Below are 21961 nucleotides of genomic sequence, written 5' to 3'. Positions count from 1 at the left end.
ACTCGCTTGAGCCCAGGAGTTGGAGGTTGCTGTGAGCTGTAATGTCACGGCACTCTACCCAGGGGGACAGCTTGAGGCTCTGTCTCAAAAAAAAAAAATAATAATAATAATAATAATAATTATGAAGTGGAAACCCACCCTATGAGGGTTTCCTGGATGCCATTTCAATTGAATCAGATAATTAAAATGACAAAATCATTTCTTATAAATCTCTAACCTGCAAAATCCATTGCACAAATTAACCAGTAGCTAGCTCAATCTACAAAAGAAGATAATATCCTTAATTAAGAGTATCATATGTAAGTAATGCCCAGTAAAGGTGAAGAATCAACCATATGAAAATTTGCCTTTGTGTGCAGCCATTTTCTTGATAAATATACTCAAAATACTCCACCTGTCCAGTATATTTATCCACAATATGAAACTGTGTATTATTCTGGGGTTCCCAGCTTATCCCATCTGAAAAGGCCTTTCCTCGAATTTTAGAAGTGGCAATTTTCCACAGATTCATCTTTAGAGGCTGTTCAATGAAGATTATGTAGTTCTTTGTCATTCCTAAAAGGTTCCAGCAAACATAAAATGTTATTTAGCAAACTAGAGTTGCCTAAAACGTGAGATTTATGGGACTTGTCTGAATTCTTGGACATATTACTGCTGACCTACAAATGCCAGCCAGAAATATTTCTTCACTGTTTCCCAGCTTTTATATGTAGTTCTTGTTCCTACATTTTAAAAAGGGAACTATGGATATCTTGGGTCAAATGTCCACAGCTTGCTTTTTATCTTTTGTTTTCAAATTATTTTTATAAGAACATAGTAAAGATGTATAATATTAAAGTGTCCTTTAAAAACAGTCTATTTCTTAACCCTTTTACTATTTCTTCTTGGGGTAAGGATGAGGAGTAGTTTGGCTATAACAGTTTAGAATTCAGAAAATAAACATTCTGAGTAAAAGCTAAACTAAACTATATAGAATATGAATTTCCCCAAAAATTGTAATCAAGACCTTTTTATGTATGATTATTATTTGTAGGCTTTTAAGTTGCCTAAAATTTTGAATTCTATCAGTTAATTTCTTAATTATTGTTCAGACTAAAGCAACTACAGTGTATCTTTTCAAACAGCTGGCTACAATCAAGAGTATGTGAATAAACAGAATAAACTTAACTGAGATCAAAATACAATCTTGGTCTCATTATCACCATACTCTGACAAACTATTCCTTCTGCTACAGCAATATTAAGGCAGGGCCCATTACAATTTGCATTATCTTTGGACTCACCAAAGCTATGGAAGTAAGAAGGCTTCATCCTCTCTGCAGAAGCAATAGAACATACCACCTGGGCTCCATGGATTGTCTCTTCAAGGTCCACCTTGTCTGGAGGAACCCGGATAACATTATAGTAGGAGCCTGAAAGAAGGAAAATCCTATATTAACAGTTTTACATACATTCTAGAATAAAAGATAACCCTTGCACTTGTGGACTTGGCAAAAGCAGTTAAGAGATTTATGCAGTATGCATGGTATTCATATTTCACAAAGGGTTATTTCAAATGAAGGTTTGGTTATAAAAATTATTTACCTTTATGAAAGTCATTAGCTAAGGTTTTGAACAGCCCACCCAAAGTGACCAACCAATGATTCAGTGCCTTCTAATGCTCTCAAATGGTTACCTCCTCATTCCCTACAGAGGAACTGTTAAGATAACAGGCAGGAATATCCTCTTTCTATTTGTCCCTTCCCTCTCTCCCCCTATCCCAACAACTATCATCTCCATTTGCACCCATATCCACTTCCTTCCCTCCAGTCCTCTGGTCCCCTAGGATTACTATGGGTTCCATCCCATCCTGTTTCATCACATTCACTCATGTGGTCATTCATCTGGCTATTTCTTACTAGACCTTCAATAGTCAACTCAGGTGTCCACTCCTCAAGTAGCTTTCCCCATCGCCTACCCAGCCCAAGGCATTTGGTGCCCCTATTCTATGTCTTCATTAAATCCTACACAATCATAGCCCTTGTCTCATTGTATTATAAAATCTATAAAGTATAGACTTTAGTTAATTATAATGAATCAGTTTTGGCAAATGTACCATTCTAAAGAAAGATGTTCATAATAAAGGAAACTGGGTGTGGAGTATATGGGAATCTATACTATTTTTACAATTTTTCTGTAAATGTAAACTCATTTAAAAAATAAAGTTTAGTGGAGGATACTGGAACAGGGACTCTTCCTAACAAATGTAAACATTATAACCTAATTGTACCTTCACATTAATCTGACATAAAAAAAAATTTTAAATAAAGTTTATTATATTTACAAATGAATAAATAAGCTGGTTTGAGAAGTCTTCACTAAGTAGATGACATTTGAAGGAGATGAGAAAGAGAACTTTGAGGATATCTGGGAGAAACTCATGGCAGGCAGAGAGAAGAGCAAATGCAAGGGTTCTCCAGCAAGAGCAAGTCTGAGTGTTCGCATAAAACAAAGAAGGCTGGGTGACCCTGTCATAACAAGCCAAGAGGACAGTCTAGGAGGTGAAGTCATAGAGGTGGGTGTGGACTTAAATGATAACTCTGGCTGCTGTGCTGAGAAGAAACTAAAGTGGAGCAAGGATAGAATCAGGGAAACCAGGTAAGAGACTATTTTAGTCATTCAAGTGAGAGGGGATGGTGGCTCAAAGTAGAGTGGTGGCCCTGGAGATGGTATGAGGTGGTTGAATTTTAGATAGATTTTGTAGGCATTGCTGAAATTATGGTTTAATCAACTAGGTGTGGATGTGAGAAAGAAATATAAAGGATGATTCCAGGCTGGATGTGGTGGCTCACACCTGTAATCTTAGCACTCTGAGAGGCTGAAGCAGGTGAATTACCTGAGCTCAGGAGTTTGAGAACAGTCCAAAAGCAAGACCCTTTCTCTACTAAAAATAGAAAAACTAGCCAGGTGTTGAGGTGGGTGACTATAGTCCTAGGTACTTGGAAGGCTGAGGCAAGAGGATTGCTTGAGCCCATAAGTTTTAGGTTGCTGTGAGGTATGGGACACCATGGCACTCTACCCAGGGCAACAGAGTGAAATGCTATCTCAAAAAAAAACAAACAAAAAAATGATTCCAAAGTTATTGTCTTGAGAAACTGGAAATACAGAAGCATCAACTGAGATGGAAAAAATTCATCATAAGAAGAGAAAGTTTGGCTCGGCGCCTGTGGCTGAAGTGGCTAAGGCGCCAGCCATGTACACCCAAGGTGGCAGGTTCGAATCCAGCCTGGGCCTGCCAAACAACAATGACGGCTGCAACCAAAAAATAGCCGGGCGTTGTGGCAGGGGCCTGTGGTCCCAGCTACTTGGGAGGCAGAGGCAGGAGACTCGCTTGAGCCCAGGAGTTGGAGGTTGCTGTGAGCTGAGATGCCATGGCACTCTACCCAGGAGGACAGCTTGAGGCTCTGTCTCAAAAAAAAAGAAAAAAAAGAAAAGAAAGTTTAAGCTGCGTACAGAGGTGCACAGTTGTAGTCCCAGCTATTTAGGACATGAATCCAGGAGTTCAAGTTCAACCTGGACAACAAAACAAGATCCCATCTCTAAATCTCTAATTTAAAAAAAAGAAGAGAAAGTTTAGGGGAAAAGATCAGGAATCTGGTTTTAGACAAATTAATTTTGTAATGACTATAAGGTATCCTAGAAAGAACACTAAGTAAGCAACTGGATATACAATATTGATGAGGACTACATTGAGGGATATAAATATGTTTTTTGTTTTTATTTCTATTTTTATTCCAGAGACAGGGTCTCACTCTGTCACACAGGCTGGAGTGCAGTGACGCAATCCTAGCTCACTAAAACATCAATCTTCTGGACTCACATGGTCTTCCTGCCTCGGCCTCTCACATAGCTAGGACTAGAGGTGTGCACCACCACCCAGATAATTGTTTTATTTTTTTGTAGAGATACGTTCTCACTATATTGCCAGCCTGATCTCACTAGGTTGCCTGGCTGCAAGTGATTCTCCCACTTCGGCTTCCCAAAGCACTGGGATTACAGGCATGAGCCACTGTGCCCCACCCTAGAGATATATTTTGAGAAACCATTATATTTAAAACACCATGCATTGTACAGTGAGGAAAGAAGTCTTAGACAAGCTCTATAGTTCCCTGATTAAGTAAGTAGTCTCTGATTAATATGAAGAACATATTTTAAACAAATATTAAAAATTAGTTGGACTATTAATGTTTAAGGGGTTTTGGCTAATATCTGAGAAAGCTAAAACAATTAGAAAGCTTTTCATTTCCCAAAGGTAGAAATTACTAACAATAATTTTATTCTATTACAGTGAGAATCATTAAATTCCCCCCAAATGTATACTAGGTAGTCAAGCTCCATGCAACTACATGTATTTGGAGTTAGGGTTCAAAAACTTCTCATTGAACCAAATTATCAAGTGAGAAAAAATAAATAGATTCACCATTACTTGGGATTAGGAGAAGAATTTCCTGTCCTAGAATTAGATTAAGTGATGATAAGATTACTCAATTCGAACTTAAACACATTAGTTAATGAATTGTTTGAACTGAAAATCTTGAAGGTAAAGCTAACAGATGCTCAGGAAACAGTAAAGAAATGTTCCTAAAGATCTGCCCGCCCAATACTGTGAGTCTAACTTTGAGAGACTCTCTAGGAGTTTCTATTAACAGCAGATTGAGGCAAAGTAACAAGCAAAGCCTCTCATGATTGGTGACTGAATTCCTCAGGGGGCTATTTGTACCAAGATCGCCCAGGACCATATTAAAATGCAAATTCTTGGCTGAGTGCAGTGGCTCACACCTGTAATCCTAGCACTCTGGGAGGTTAAGGTGGGTGGATTGCCTGAGCTCAGGAGTTGGATATGAACCTGAGCAAGAACAAGACCCTGACTCTACTAAAAATAGAAATATTAGCTGGGCATTATGACAGGCGCCTATGGTCCCAGCTGTAAGGAGGCTGAGGCAAGAGGATCACTTTAGCCCAAGAGTCTGCAGTTGCTGTGAGCTCTGATGACAACGTGGCACTCTACTCAGAGTAACAGATTAGTATAACACCTCAAAAAAAAAAAAAAAAAAAAATGCAGAATATATTCTGCATTGACTCCAGAACCCATCCAATTTACCTCAATGTTTGGTGAATATTGAGTTCTACTGACCTAGAATCCCTGAAGATGAATGAAGCCCAGTAATCTACATTGCTAACAAGTATTCCAGATGACCCTTTGGCACACCAAAGACTGAGAATAACTGCACTGGTGACTATTGGCTTTAGAATATAAAATTCAGAATGATTAAATAATATTTCTCATATTATGAATGAGTTACAAAGTGATCAACTTGGTTAATAAAGTTAATTTATGAAGAAGTAGATTTTGGGGATGAGGACTAGTGGCTCATGTCTGTAATCCAGTGCTTTGGGAGGCCAAGGCAGAAGAATCACTTAAGCCCAGGAGTTGGAGGTATAGCCCAGGAGCTATGACTATGCCATTGCATTTCAGTCTGGACAACAGAGTGAGATCTTATCCTTTAGAAAAAAAAGACACAGATTCTTTAATGATTAAAAAAGATGGATGGACAAAAACCACTACTGAGTCAACTTCATCTATTTGTTGAAACATTTTACATAGAAAGATATTTGCTGTTTCCTATACCGGTTTTGAAGAATCTACACTTATCTCAGGTAATAAGGAGGAGAGAGAACTGGGTGATGGGCTGTCTAGGGCACCCTCTCTCTACTTGAACCAATAAAAAAACCAACCCACAATATCGATCTTTAGATGCACTCACATGAGTAAATGGAGATGTACAGAGAAGCAAATCACAAAGCCAATTATCTACCAAAGGTATATCATTAATCTATGCAAAGGTTTCATAGGTTGTGATGGTGGGTTGATTGATAGCTAGAATGGAGAGACAGTCAAAAATATATTCAACACTCTTACCCATGGGGGATGCATTCCAAGCACCCCAGTGAATGCTTTAAACTGTGGATAACATCAAATTCTATATATACTTAAAAAAAAAAAAAAACAGAGTCTTCCTCTACCACTGGAGTGCAGTGACAACTATTATAGCTCATTAGAGCCTCTAATTCCTGGACTCAAGTTATCCTCCCACCTCTGCCTCCTGAGTAGCTGGGATTACAAGTATGTGCCATCATGCCCACCTCTACATGCACTGTTTTTTCCTTTGCAAACACACCTATGATAAAGTTTAATTTATAAATTAGGTATAAGAGATTAACAATAATAACTAATAATAAAATAGAACAATTATAACAATATACTGTAATAAAAGTTATGTGAATACTGAACATTCTGTTGAACTTTAAAAAGGATGAAAAAAGTGCCCATCAACCCATGAAAGGATTAATAAACTGTGGTATATGCATACCATGGAATACTATTCAGCCATAAAAAAAGATAGAGACTTTATATCTTTTGTATTAACCTGGATAAATCTGGAGAACATTCTCTTTAGTAAAGCATCACAAGAATGGAAAAACAAATACCCAATGTACTCAATACCAATATGAAACCAGTAGAGGAACTAGTACATGCCCACACAATAGAAAAATTAAATTTAATTAAAGTTGAGGGTAGGTGGGGGAAAAGAGAAGTGGAAAGGGGAGGAGACAGGGGGATCAGTGTGCTCCCACCTTATGGATACAATGTAAGGCTGTATCACTCGCCTCCTCGGCAGAACACAATTACAACAGGGACCTCACCTAACAAACACAAACATTGTAACATAATTGTTTGTATCCTCATATTAATCTGAATATTTTTTTTAAAGGAGGAGAAAAAATTCTATTAAGTAGTGTTCTTGAAACTACTTTTAAAAATCAGACTCAGTCCATATTTTCAGTGGGCGCTTGTGATGTGTGTGAATTTCTTTTAAATAAAATCTAAATCTTAAATTTTAGTAATAAAAAGATTGGGAATTTAGATTGTTGTAGTTTTAGAGTAGGTTTTCTTGGACCTTTACTCACTGCTACTATACTTTAAAAATTTGTCTTATTAGATAAATTTGGACCTTGCCTGCGCCCACCCAGAGCCGGCAGTTCTCTGAGCAGCCGGCATCCCAGGAGACATGCTGCACACCGTTGGAGGGGACATGGGCAGAGAGATGGTGACCAGGCTCGGGCTGGGGCTGCTGCTTCTGGCACTGCTCTTACCCACGCAGATTTATTCAAATGAAACAACCATTGAGGCAGTTTCAAGTAACTCCTCCAGGTCTACCTTGGCTGCCCCAAATCCAGATAATGTCCTCACCATGGCACTTGACAGTGCACTACAGTCAACAGCCAGTGTCCTCATGATCTCCCTCTCCCTTCTGTATCTCTACTGTTAAAAGACTCAGGCCAGGAAACATCTGTACTCCATCTTCTAAATCCAATACAAATGGCATCTAGAAATCCATTGTGGCAAGAAAAAAACAGGTCTTCATCAAATCTACTAATTCCACATCTCCTTTTATTAACACAGAAAATATTAAGAACCCCAATTGATTGGTTTGAAGAACATGCAAGGGGTTTGACTAGATGATTTATATTGCCAATATTAAGTCTACTGGAGCTTCATGTACAAGGGGAAGAGAGGCAACATCCAAAATTGGTTAAAATATGATTTCCTTGAATGTGGCTTAAGAAATATGGACACTTAAAACTACCTTGAAAATAAGAATAGATTATATCTTTGTCTAGAAATAAAGGATATGATGTGGAATGGAGATTCGGTTTTCATTTGGTTCATTAGTTCTATAAGGCCATAAAAACAGGTGATATAAAAAATCTTCCAGGATTCTATTTATATGTACATTAGAAGGCACTCCTAGGTATTACTGTAAATCCTCAGTGTATTGTTTCAGCAGTACTGATTTAATGCCAATATACTCTAGAAGGAGTTTTACATTGTAAAGCTATCACTGCTGTCTTTGGAACTGAACATTTTTTTCTCTGAGGCTTTGGATTTGACATTGCACTACACCTTTTATGTAGTAATTGACATGTGCCAGAGCAATAAAGGATTGGCAGCTCCCCCAGGTCCAAGCATCATGAGTAACTCTTGCATATCCCTATAAGCCAAGTGGTAGGCATTTCCTGGCACCTATTTCCATTTAACAGGAGCACCAGATCCATTTAGCTAAACTGATTCCAAAGAATAGATAGAATGACATTGACTTAACAAATTTCAAAATGCATTTTATTACTGCATATGTTGAATACTTTTTATAATTTAAGGAACTATCTGTTTTGAAGGCAAAATTACAAATCTTGAAATTAAAAAGGCAAAAATGTAAAGGAACCAAAAGTGTAAATCCAGTATTTACAAAGTGAAGACTAGAAGGTGACTTTAATTAAAATCATAAAACCTTTTATACTCTTTCTGTAAATACTTGTAACAACAAAAAAAAAAAGATCAAGGACAACTATGTGTCAGAATAGCTACATTTGGAACACCTTCTGTTATCAGTCAATATTTTTAGATAGTTAGAACCTGGTTCTAAGCCTAAAAGTTGTCTTGATTCTGCAGTAAATCTTTGACCACTGCCTTGACACACAGAAACTTTTTTAAAAATAGACACTTGGTGAAGTCATTCATTCGCATGATCACACACTGAAGCTTAGATGTTCTTAGATGTTAAAATGGCCACAGTAGTCATGGTGACCAAAGTCATTCTTTTTCCATCTTTAGAAAGCTACATGGGAACCAGATCAGACAGATCTGAAGTAACTGTGTGTGTGAATGAATACTATCTTTTGCTTTGCACCTGAATGCCATATATCTTTTTTGAACTGTATATTGTGTTTATGTATTTATGCTTTGATTCATAGTAACTTCTCATGTTATGGAACTGATTTGCATTGAACACAAACTATAAATAAAAATAAATGCCTGAAAGAGCAAAACAAAGAAGATAAATTTGGCCAGGGGGAGCTTATCTTTTATATTTTCTTGGTTTAAAATTGTTTAACTAAAAAAAAAAACTTATTCAGTGTAGGTAGCTGATTCTGTGGAAAACAAAACCACAGATAAGGAAGGAACTATACAATTACACATTCCTTTTGAAACAGAAGGAAACATGTGGATTCAAGTTTAGGAACCAGAACTTGGAGGTCTTTAGATACTGAGTAGATAGGTGAAAAGACCCTGAACAAGTGGAAGAAGAAATGGTGACTAAGAAGAGACTGCATGTTAAAAAATACCAATATAGGTTTCTGTACTCAGTGACAAATAACTAATGAGATGGGCTAAAAAAGAGACTAATAAGGTTTTGGATGTGAGTCAGGCTTGACATCAAGTCTGATCTCAGATACTTCAGAGTTTGTCTAAACTAGTGACTAAAACCTTCTCGAGGCTCACCGCCCTCATCTGTAAAATGGAAGAAATACGTATGTACGAGTGCCTTTCTCAGAGAGTTGGTAGGGATTAAATGAGAAAAGACAGGGGAAACTGCCTCCTACCAGAGTACAATAGGTACTCAGTGCAATTTAGATATCATTATTACCTATTAGAACTTTCTGGAGCAAATTGATAGGTGGCCGTAGAAGCACATGGATGACCAGGAAAGAAGTGTGATGTAAAGGATTGTAAATGTAGCCCCACAATGACCTTAACTTATTTGGTAGTGTATTACTTCCACGACAAAAATAAATTCCTTCCCTATGTGATAGACAGTGTACCTTCCCTATATCTCTTGGCTACAGCATTTCAAATTTCTTATACTTACAATATGGTACTTTTTAAAAACTCAAGTTTGAGTAATATGCACTGAAAATCCCTACCATGCTTGTAAGCCAAAGGCATAAGGCAGCAGTTTTCAACCTGTGGGTTGTGACCTACAAGAACTGTATTAAAGGGTCACAGCATTAGGAAGGTTGAGAACCACTGCCATAAGGAAACATAAAAATGTGAGTTAAACTGAAAAGGTCTAGCCGGGCGATGTGGCTGGCACCTGTAGTCCCAGCTACTTGGGACGCTGAGGCAGGAGAATCACCTAAGCCCAGGAGTTGGAGGTTGCTGTGAGCTGTGATGTCACAGCGTTCTACTGAAGGCGACATAGTGAGATTCTGTCTCTAAAATAAATAAATAAATAAATAAATAATAAGCTGAAAAGGTCAAACAGAAAATCAGCTGCTAAAGATAGGTTCAAATGGACCATAGAGCAGATACTTAATCATAAATCATATATTTTAAGTTCAGTCATGCCATTTTGGAGATTCCCTTCTGAACCTTTCAAATGAGTTTCATATATTTACATTTTAACCATAATGGAATGCTGAGAAAAGCATTAACTCTCAGCTACTTGTAGAAAGACAGCCATTACAATTTTACCTTGTGGCCCATAAGAGTTCCCCAGATTGTATGCTGTTCCATCTGGGTCATAATGAGGATGTGCAGTTGCCCCATTCACAGCAACAAATTTGCTCCAATCTACCTGCAAATTTAAGACCATTATAGATTTTTAAATGTTACAGGGGCAGATCTCTATTTATATGCCTAAATAGCAGGGATGTGTCAAATATTTTAAAAATAAGATATGAAAACCACAGTCTAAGCACTAATTTCTTACTTCTATGAAATAAAAATTCTTTTTTTCCCACTAAAGAAAAAGAAATCAAAACCAAAGAAATAACCAAACCAAGAAAAGAACACACACAAAAACCCAAAAAGCTTATCACCACCACCAATAGAGCAACCCTGAATTAATTTACCCCAAATTACAAGAAAGTTCAAAAGAAGCAAAAGAATTAAAATTAAAGCTCTGGTCTAAAATTGTATTTTTAATTAATACGTTATGCGAAGGCAGTGTAGGTCTAGAGAACTTTCAGTTTGATCTAGCTGTAGCTAAAGAGAACATGAACTAACTAACCAAAGTGGATCAGTACCATTCTAGTTCTCCTTTACCCTAGCCTTCAGGTATTAGGATTAAGGAAGAAGTTCAGGATTATCTTTAAGTGAAAACCAACCCCACAGGACATTCTAATCAGGGCAGAGGGTGAAAGTAATCTGAATCAAAGATAACTTTGCTTTTGTGTGATTAAACCTTCAATTTCTTCCTCAGTTATCTACTACTATTACAAGTAATTTGAATGGTAAGAAATTTTAGAGTCTATTTATTCATGTTTTAACATATACTTTTATATACTTTACCTTTTCTGTTTTTTCCAGAGTTTCAATGTCCACTTTATTCATAAAGTTGGTCTCAGTACTAACGTAGTAATCACCCTTGTACTGCACATAGTTGACACTAGTGTTGTCAGTCATGGCTGAAACCAAACCCCAGACTTATTTAAGCACTATGGCTCACTGTAGAAGAATCTAATCACACACTCAAAGGGGGAAAGCAGTTTCAACACCCTCTCTCACACACACACACAAAAATCTATTTTCAAAATTTATATTTAGACATAAATTTATTTAGATATAATATGGATTGTCGTGTATCAGAATAGTTTAAATTCTCATCACCGTCACATGCAGCTTACCTGCAGTTTGAGGTAGCTCAAACCTTGACACAAAACGTTCAAAAACATTCTTGCATGGATCTGGAAGAGCCAGTGTGCCGAATTCTGAGATCACAATTCGATTTTGAGCACTGTTGGCCTTATATGAATCACTCTGTAGAAACTTGCTCCTGTAAGTCACTGTGCCTTTTGCCATCCTGAACTGGTGAAGCAAAGCCATTCCGTCAAACCAATGATTGTATCTTCAAACAAGAGGAAAAGTAGAAAAGCACAAATGAGTAAGAAAACACTGGGTCAAAATAAGTGATGGAGTGACATTATCTTCACTTCAAATATAAAGATAAGGAAATGCAATGGGTTCCCAGCACAACCTGATTAGTCAGAGAATTTGAAATTAAAGAATAGCATTCTAGGTATATCCTGAGGAAAGAGCAACTTACCTTCTCCTGAACCTTACCCCTGTCAAAAAGCTCATGCTTTAGAGGGCTAAAGAAAACCCCAATGGTTGTAAATCATAAGATAATTCTGATCTTGACCCTATGGCTAAGAGAATAGTATGAGAGAATACAGAATGCCTAGCTTTACCAAATCAAAATGCATTCCTAAGTTTTTAGGAATAGTTATCTTCATATTTTATAGGTATTAAAATTTTCATTTATTTAAAAATTTTTCATATTGAGATTATACTAAAATAGACAAAGAAAATGAATATCCTTCCTGGATAATCATTTTTGTCCATATGACAAAAATAGGTTTTTGTTTATACGGTCTATTTCTAGGAAACACTGGAAGTCCTTCCTGGGTGGTGGACTTCCAGTGATCTATGTAAATGATGGAATGTTGAAAAACTGTAAGTGGCTTTGCTTTTTAAAGGGTTTATTGTATGGTTTTTTCTTTTATATGCTTGATAGATTGAATGCTTAATGTCCTCAGCATGGATAAGCAAAGCTAACACATTGTCTTAAAAGGCAATGATTCTTGAAAGTAGAGGCCAGAAGAGATATTTGCATTATTCACAATAGCCAAAAAAGTGGAGACAACTCAAGTGTCCATCTGTGGTCAAATGGATAAGCAAAATGTTTAGATTGTAAGGATTCCGAGCACACCACCCCCAAATATGCTACTTTGACAAACGCTTATTTGAAGTTAAGGGCACTTGAAAAGACAACAGATACAAAAGGACACTTAATCATCTTTTTTCTTCCTGAAAGCAGGAGATAAAACTCCCATGTGAAGGGTACCCTCCCTATAGGAAGAAGGAAGAAAGACATTCTTGTCACCAGAGATAGAATCACAGCCAAGAGAAATCTATACAAACTTTGTTAATAGCTTCATGGTCACTTTCCACAATTAACTACCCTGACCTAAACTCCTTCATCCTGTCACATTTTCATACTTGCTACTTTTTGTTCAAACTACTACATAAACTTTCAGCTATAACTTATTCTTTGGTGCTTCATTTTTCTTGTGTGGGCTACCAGGTACATGTAAAAATGACTAAATAAAACTTGCATGTTTTTCTTCTGGTTTATCTGTCATATGACCATTTAATTCTTGGGCCAAGACTTGAAGAGAGTAGAGGGGAAATTCTGGCTTCTCTAAAACATACACTATAATACTATTCGTCCTTTAAAATGAAGGAAATTCTGTCACATGTTACAACATGGATGAACCATTGAGGACATTATGCTAAATTAAACAGGCCAGTCATAAAAAGACAAATATTGTGTAATTCTATTTGTATGAGATATTGTAAATAGTCAAATTCATAAAAATAGAAAGCAGAATAGTGGTTAACAGAGGCTGGGAAAACAAAAAATGAGGACTGGGTATTTAATTTAATGGGTTTTAGTTTTACAAGATGAAAAAGTTCTCAATCTATTTCACAACAATGTAAATATATTTAACACTACTGAACTGTACACTTAAAATGGTTAATACGACAAATTTTGTGTTATGTGCATTTTACCATAATTTTTTAAATTGCAGGAAAGAAGAAAGAAAATGTCCTTCTTTACCCCAATTATTTGAGATGCCACTGTTATCATACACTAAATTTCCCTAAGTTCTTGGGTCCATTTCTATTTTATATCATCTGTTTGTCTGTTCATAAACCAATATCACACTGTTTTAATTGTAGGGTCTTTGTGGTTTATTTTAATACCTGGTAGTGTTTATCACTCCCTATGAAAACTTTTTTTTTTTTTTACTGTTTTCTTAACTATTCTTGCATAGTGATTTCTACATTTGAAATTTACTATTAAAATATCAATTTGCTTAACTTCCTTAAATAGTTTGTTGGAATTTTTATTAGTCTCCTATTAGATTTATAAATTAACTAAGGGAAAACTAACATCTCTATGATTTGGGGTCATTCCAATAAAGAACAGGGGATGGTATTTTCATTTGTTCAAGTGTATCTTTCAGGAGTGTTTTAAAGTTTGTACATTTCTTAAAGTTCATTGCTAAGTATTTGAGCTTTGTTGCAATTTGTAAATGAAGTTTTCCCTACCAATATGTTCGCTAACTGGTTATTGTTTGCATATATGGAATCTATGATTTCGGTATGTTAATTTTACATCCTGTTGTCTACCTTTCATTATCAGATTTAGTTTTATAGAGCCAGAAACAGTAGCTCATGCCTATAATCCAAGCACTCTGGGGAGGCCAAGGCACGTGGATTGCTTGAGCTCAGGAGATTGAGATCAACCTAAGCAAGAGTGAGATCCCATCTCTACTAAAAACAGAAAAACAAGCCAACAGGTGGTGCACACCTGTTGTCCCAGCTACGTGGGAGGCTGAGGCAAAAGGATAGCTTAGCCCAAAAGTCTGTGGTTGCTGAGAGCTATGATGATGCCACAGCACTATACCCAGGGTGACAGAGTGAGATTCTATTTCAAAAAAAGAAGAAAATATTTTGTTTTATCATTGATTCTCTATGGTTTTCTAGATTTACTATTACATCATCTGCAAAAAAATATGATTTTACTAATCTTTGTGCTTATAGTAGTGGAGAAACTTAATATCTTTTCCTATTCCTAAAATTAGAAAAATTACTTGAAGTATTTCCCAATTTAGTATTACTGGCATTAGCACAAAGATATAGAGATAGATACATATAAGATATTTATGGCTATGTTAACCAGTTTGATGAAAATATTTCAAGTTGTATATGAAAACACCACACTGTACCCCATGATTGCATTAATGTACATGGCTATCATTTAATAAAAAAAGATATTTATGATATATATGATATTCTAATATACATACTAAGTGTGTGTATATATATTTATATATATATATATATAATCATGTTTAGGAATTATCAAGTTCTGTTGTTGAGCATTTTTATGAGGAAGGGATGTTGAATTCTGGCAAAAGTTTTTTCAGCATTGATGCAGATAATTATATGATTATTTTCCCTGAGACCTATGAATATGGTATATGACATTAATGCATTTGCTTATTATCAACCTACCATGTTTTCCCATGTATAATGTGCACTTTTTGGGGGAAATAGGATGTGCATTATACATGGGCAGTACTAATTCCATATCTACACATATATTTTTAATTCTTTTATTTTTGTTCTGAGTTAAAAGTGTAACTCTAGAAAGAAATAACATGAAGAATACAGCCAGATGCTGCAGAGAAGTCAGAAATGAGCCCAGGTGAGAGTGGTCCAGACAACCTGAACACCTATCCTCCTCCAAATATCCCTTCCTGGCCCACCTTTATCCCCACATTCTCTCATTTCCTATTCCCACCTATGTCCATCTGTGAGAACACGGCCATGGCCACACTGCTGAGAATCTTGGTGGGTTTATTTCTTGGGAAGCTGGTGGGAGGGGTCAGGGCTAGCCCTGCCTGCTGCAGGCTCCTGACAGGAGATACCTGCCCTTTCCAGACTGTCTCATCTCTCATGCCATCCACCAAAGGACATGCATAAGAATAGGACATGAGAGGGTGTGGGGATGAGAATGGGACAGGAGGGGACAATTGAAGAGGTCAAGTACTCAGGTTGTCCAGACCATTCTCACCTGCTGCTGCCTGCACTGGCTCCCAGCTTGTCCAGCAGCTGGCTCACAAGAGAAGGAGTCACCACTGTGCAGTCACTCCGCCCTCCTTTAAAAACTTAAAATGAAAGATTTTTTTTCCCTGAAAGTTTGGGACAAATATGGGCACACATTATACACAACAAAATATAGTAATCTGCATTCTTGAAATTAATCTCACCTGATCCAGTGAATTTTATTTTTAACGTGGAGTTGGATTCTGTTTGTTAGTAAAGTATTTATTAGTGCTGTATTAGTAGTATACATTTTGTACTATTTTGTGTATATTCAAAAATAATATTAGTTTGTATTATTCTTTATGCACAGTCTTTATCATGCTAGATATTAATGAGATACTTCCCTCACAAACAAATTTAGAAAGTTTCCCTTCATTTTTAATAATGTATAAAGCATTGGGACTATCTTAGAAAGTTTGGTAGAATTCTGTGAAAAAATCTGGGCCTGGCACTTTTTATGAGGAATATTTTCTTTATAAGCTTCTCTATTTCTTCTACAAAAATTGGTATTCCTAAGCTTTCTATTTCTGTCAATTTTTGGTAATCTTTTTTTTTTTTCTGCAGATGATGTAATAGGAATTAGTACTGCTCATGAATAAGGCACATCTATTTTATCAAGGTTTTCAAATATATTTGCATAGAAGTCTGAAAAGTCTTTTGTAATTTCCCCCCTTTTTCATGGTTTCATCTCCATTGCCATTTCTTATTTTTTATATTTGTACTTACTCCCTTTTTCTTCTTGATCATGGTAGCTAATGGTTTGTCTACATTAGTGATTTAAAAAAAACTTAAAAAGAAAATGGGTATTGAGAATTTTTGCTATTTTGATCTAAAATCCTCTTAATAAAACCATAATACTTATTACCAAACACAATACTCTAGGAGTAAAACCATACACTTGGCTTCCTGATTCAAGATAAATATTTAATAATTTTAACACATTGTAGTATTAAACCACATCCCTTCTGTCTTTGGTGGAAATGCTTTGTAAAACTGATTTTTTGGATCCACATTTGCCTTTAATAAATTTCTTCTTGTTAGAGTCTATCTCACAAGATCTTGCATTCCATACATTCATTTATTCAAACAAGATTTCCTGAGTCCCTACTATCTGCAGGCATAGTGCCAGGGCCAGTGCTTACAAGCACATGAATTGATAAAAAGTGAGCACTACTACAGTACAGAAACTTAAAAAATGCCATCATGTCAGGGTCCTGCCCCGGGGGCAGGGTCCACTAAGACCTGTGGAACTGGCACAACCAACTGAAGAAATAAAAAGTTAGGAATGATAAAAAAAGAGACCTAAGACACAGAATAGAATTTTCAAAGATGGGAACTCAGGGGACTGACCACCCTTTTGTGGGCTCTGGGGAGTGGCCCCAAGCATCTGTTCTACTCAGCTTTTATTCAGATCTCTTCGCCTGGGTGGTAAGCTTAGGGAGGGAACAAAGACACCAGTAGTTTCTCTGAGTGAGCATATCACTTTAAGGATGTGAGCAGTTTTGAGAAATCTGAAACTTGAGCCTTGTGTAAGGGCAGCCTCCTGTCTGGAGTTACACACACAGATTCCTAGGGAGGTGTTAAACTCCTGCTAGTTCACCATGGAGCAAAACACCACAGGCGTTAAAAGCCTCTGAGGAATCAGTGGGAGAGAGGCATTTTCCTCTCATTACCACCTTAGAGGATTTTCCTCTGTGATAAGGGATATAAGCCCTGTCCATATCTCAGGGCTTGAGCTGTTCCCTTGGTCTCTGCCCCAGTCAAAAGTAAATCTCCACAATGGGTATCTGCTTCCTCTGTTTAATTGGCAGGAAACCACCTAGGTCAGTGGTTCTCAACCTTCCTAATGCCATGGCCCTTTAGTACAGATCCTGTGGGTCGCAACCCACAGGTTGAGAACCACTGACCTAGATGATGTATCTTTTCTGGGACTTGCCACCGCCACTTTTAAGGCCACTGTTTTCCCTCAGAGTGTTCACAGACTCAGCAGGGGTATTTGTGTAAGCTGTATCCCCAATAGGCTTTTTCCTTTCAGGAAAGGCCGGAAACTTATTCACATAAATTTAGCAATGGCCAGCATAAAGGTAAACTAGCTGACTTTTCTTTATTCTGACTCCCTCAGCTTATTTTTTAATTTTCCCTTTAGTCCCCATTCTGCCTGCACCATCTGCGCAGAAAAGAACAATAGGACAGAAAGCTGAGGGAAGCAGGGCAGGTCAAGAGAGGAGGAGACACATGTCTGATTCTTTAGGGATGTCTGCCTGTTGGACGGGAGACCAGGGCAAAGGTGCTGGAAGGAGGAAAGACTGTGAAGCATACAAAATATGAACAGAGCTGTCACTGGCAGATGACGATAGAGAAAAGGGTCAGTTCAAGACCCCTGGCATTTAGACTAAGGAAAGTGTGGCGTCTTAAAACAAAAGAGTAAAACTGGGTGGTGCCCATGACTCAGCAGGTAGGGTGCTGGCCATATACACCAAGGCTGGCAGGTTCAAACCCAATTCAGGCCTGCTAAAACAACAATGACAACTACAAAAAAAAAAAAATCTTGAGTATTGTGGCAGGCACCTGTAGTCCTAGCTACTTGGGAGGCTGAGGCAAGAGAATTGCTTAAGTCCAAGAGTTTGAGGTTGCTGTGAGCTGTGATGCCACAGCACTCTACCCAGGGGGACAGCTTGAGGCTCTGTCTCAAAAAAAAAAGAGTGAAACTGTTAATCCCACATTTTGCAAAGGTCACTCTGGACACGGTAGAATGTGGGATAGAAAGAGCAGCGTGCAGATCTGGGGACGCCAATGGGGAGACCAGAAAGTAAGTCAAGTGAGGGAAGAGGAGAGCCTCGAGTGAAGCAGCACCAGTTAGAAACGGGCAAATTCAGGGGAGGGAGTAGAGAGGAAAAAAGAAAGAAAGAAAAGAAAAAATTCCAAAAAAAATTCCACTCAGGTGGGTGGCACCTGTAACTCAGTGGGTAGGGTGCCAGCCCCATATATCCAGGGTGGCAGGTACAAACCCAGCCCTGGCCAAAGTGCAAAAAAACCCCAAACAAACAAACAAAAAAACTCAGAGGTAACCAACAAGGTGTAGGCAGTGATAAATAGAGGTCCAAAAAGTCACATCCGAATAACTGGATAACTGGAATGCTTTAACTGAGATGAAGAATACACAAAGAGCAAGTATTGGGGAAAAGTCAGCAGCTTAGTTTTTTCATTTTGGGGGGTTTTTGGGGTTTTTTGAGACAGAGTCTCACTATGTCGCCCTTGGTAGAGTTCAGTGGCGTCAGAGCTCACAACAATCTCAAACTCTTGGGCTTAAGTGATTCTCTTGCCTTAGCCTCCCAAGTAGCTAGGACTACAGGTGCCTGCCAGAATGCCTGGCTATTTTTTTGTTGTTGTTGTAGTTGTTTAGTTGGTTCAGGCTGGGTTTGAACCTGCCACCCTTGGTGTATGTGACTGGAGCCATAACCACTGTGCTACAAGCACTGAGCCAGTTTTGAACAAGAATCTGAGTTATCTGTCAAACACCAGGGTAAATATGTTCCACAGCCAGTTAGCAAACCATAGGTCTAAAGCACAAGAGATGGGGGTGGGGTGGGAGATTCACATTTGAGATAGCCACCATCTATTGAGCACTTGCTGCATGCTGGGTGTTGTGCTAAGCACTTTACTACATCTCTTCCTTTATAGATAAAGGTAGATATACAGATATAACATAGATAGATATTTCCTTCATATAGATTCTTTAAGGAACTATTATTCTCATTTTACTGATGTGGAAACCAAGGTTGACAGCAGTATGCCCACAGTCTCAGGGCTACAGAGCTGGTAACCAAACAAGGGTTGAACTCAGGGCTCACTCTAAATTCTGAGGTCTACAACATCCCCCCAAATAAGGGGTCTCCCCATCCTCAGAAAAAGAAATGTGGAGAGATGATGAATCAGCAAGGTTTTAAAGGAAAAGAAGAACACTCTGACACAGAGGAAGTGGGAAAAAGCACCTACATGGGGAAATGTGGAGAAGGGGAAGAGGAAAGTTGAGAGAATTCAATCCCATTGCTTCTCTGTTCATATGAAGTAGGCTGGATTATCTGTTGAGGGTGAAAGAGACAGGAAGAGTCAAAGAAGCCTCAGGAAAGGGACTGAGGTTTGGAGCAGACCCTGTGGGAAACTGGAAAGAACCGTTGACAGCTAAAGATATCCAGGCAATACCAAGCACTCAGCTAGAACGGGAAATCATCATTTTGTAATTGAATCAATCAGCAAAGTCATGTGATTTGCTCTAAAAGTGTTCAGCCGTCTTGGGCCATGAGCAGAAGAAACAAAAAAATGGGCTAATCTGGGCCTAGAAATGGTTGGAGAAGAAGCAGTGATCGACCAGGGCAAAGGAAGTGAGAATGGGAGCGAAAGTGTTTGAAATGACCAATGGTGGACTCTGGGCCACGGAGAAGAACTTAAAAGAATGGATAAGCTCAGAGGAAAGAGAACAACAAGGAGAGAACTTGATAAAATGAAAAAATAGGTTTAATGAGAATACAAAAGTGTGCAAATTGGGATTTTGAGCAGAGTAAAGTTTCAGAGTTCAAGACTTCAGGGGTGGGGCAATTCTGTGGAGTAAGTTTCTGATGTGGTCTCAGGATACAGCCTTATTGAAGGGGCACAGAGGAGGATAATCACTGCAGTGGGAGCATCCAGAAACTAAGAGACTGGACTATCATCACTGTGGATCTGAAAGTCCTGTCAGGAAAGTGGCAGAGATAAAGGTTCTGAGGCTTTATAGTACTCTGCCTACATTTGTCAACTTTAAAAACTGTTAAATATGTCTTCAAGTCAATCACTGATTTTAAAAAGTTAATTGAAGGCCAAGAGTGGTGGCTCGTGCCTATATTCCTACCACTCCGGGAGGTCCAGGCAGGTGGATTGTTCAAGCTCAGGGATTCAATACCAGCCTGAGCAAAACTGAGACCCCATCTCTACTAAAAACAGAAAATCTACCCATACATTGTAAAAATCTACCCATACCTGTAATCCCAGCTTCTCAGGAGGCTGAGGCAGGAGGATTACTTGAGCCCATGAGTTTGAAGTTCTTATAAACTACCACAGTACTCTACCCAGGGCAAAAGAGTGAGACTCCATCTCAAAAAAAAAAAAGAAAACGTTAATTAAAGAAAGGCCTTTAGCATGTCACTACTTTGATTGCATGCTAACATGGATCTGTTAAATGGCATCTAATAGCTTCACAATGAGTGATGCTATTCTTTCTTACAGGTTAAGGGCTACGCTGCCTTCCCTAGGTCCCTGCCTACTCCTTTAAGTCTTTTCTGGAGAGCCAATAGCTAAACTAAATCTTAGTTTACCTCTCCTTGATCTGAAGATATCTGTACTTCTCACCAGAGAAGCAGGCAAGACCCTGTTCTTGCTATAAATGCCCACGGCTGGCTCAGAAGAAATTAACTTGAGGACAAAGTAAACAATTGTGAGGACCACCCACTTCTCTCACAAAGACGCTTGTGTTCAAAGAGTACTGTGGGGCAAGCCTGGGTCCTGAGTGGCTCTGTTGCCCGGTTTGAGCAATATACCATGGCTTTTCCTTCTGTAGCAGTTGAAATACCATAAGCCTTTTATAAGACAGTGTTATTTTCTGGAGATTGGACTAGATAGTGTAACAGAGGTAACAACCTAAAAAGGAGTAAAATGTTTTATGAGTTGTCTCTTTAAGAAACCTTCACCCTTGGGCAGCACCTGTGGCTCAAAGGAGTAGGGCACTGGCCCCATTTGCCAGAGGTGGCAGGTTCAAAAGCAGCCCCGGCCAAAACCTACAAAAAAAAAAAAGAAAGAAAAGAAAGAAACCTTCACCCTTTTGGGGAATTAAAATCTGCATTCCTGCCTAAAACCAGTAACTAGAGGATCAGAGCAGTGTTATTTATGTTTTAGTACCATAGAAGATGGCTCATTGGAATTATCCAGACAGAGAAATTGTCTAAGCCAGTGATTCTCAACTTTCCTAATGCCATGACCCTTTAATACAGTTCCTTATGTTGTGGTGAACCCCAACCATAAAATTATTTTTGTTGCTACTTCATAACTGTAATTTTGCTACTGTTATGAGTCCAAAGGACCCTTGTGAAAAGGTTGTTCAACCCCCAAAGGGGTCGCAGCCCACAGGTTGAGAACTGCTGGTCTAAGCAGAGGTCGTGAGATTATCCTCACTGGAGATGCTATAGTTAAACAGCAATAGCCCAAAGCTGAAAACCCCCTATAGAAGCTCCGTATTTCTACTTAAAGGGAGGATGATGGCACTTTAAGAGTCTGACATCCGGCTCGGCACCTATAGCTCAACCGGCTAAGGCGCCAGTACACCTAAGGTGGCAGGTTCGAATCCCCAGCCCGGACCTGCCAAACAACAATG

General features: G+C 38.2%; 1 protein-coding gene across 1 annotated transcript in view; it reads right to left on the bottom strand.

Annotated features, from left to right (window-relative positions):
- The window catches only part of BCO2 (beta-carotene oxygenase 2), a 62352-nt gene that overhangs the window by 32698 nt on the left and 7693 nt on the right, over positions 1–21961 (bottom strand). Inside the window, exons 3-7 of the mRNA XM_012808161.2 lie at positions 11508–11728; positions 11173–11288; positions 10354–10456; positions 1283–1411; positions 395–555 (exon numbers count right to left, since the gene is read on the bottom strand). Of these exons, the coding sequence (XP_012663615.2) occupies positions 395–555; positions 1283–1411; positions 10354–10456; positions 11173–11288; positions 11508–11728 (730 nt within the window). The remainder of the gene's footprint in view (positions 1–394; positions 556–1282; positions 1412–10353; positions 10457–11172; positions 11289–11507; positions 11729–21961) is intronic.

This window comes from Otolemur garnettii, unplaced genomic scaffold, assembly GCF_000181295.1.
Source record: "Otolemur garnettii isolate 467f Iridium unplaced genomic scaffold, OtoGar3 scaffold00086, whole genome shotgun sequence".
Classification (NCBI taxonomy): Eukaryota; Metazoa; Chordata; class Mammalia; order Primates; family Galagidae; genus Otolemur; species Otolemur garnettii.
This window is presented reverse-complemented; position numbering and strand designations above follow the sequence as displayed.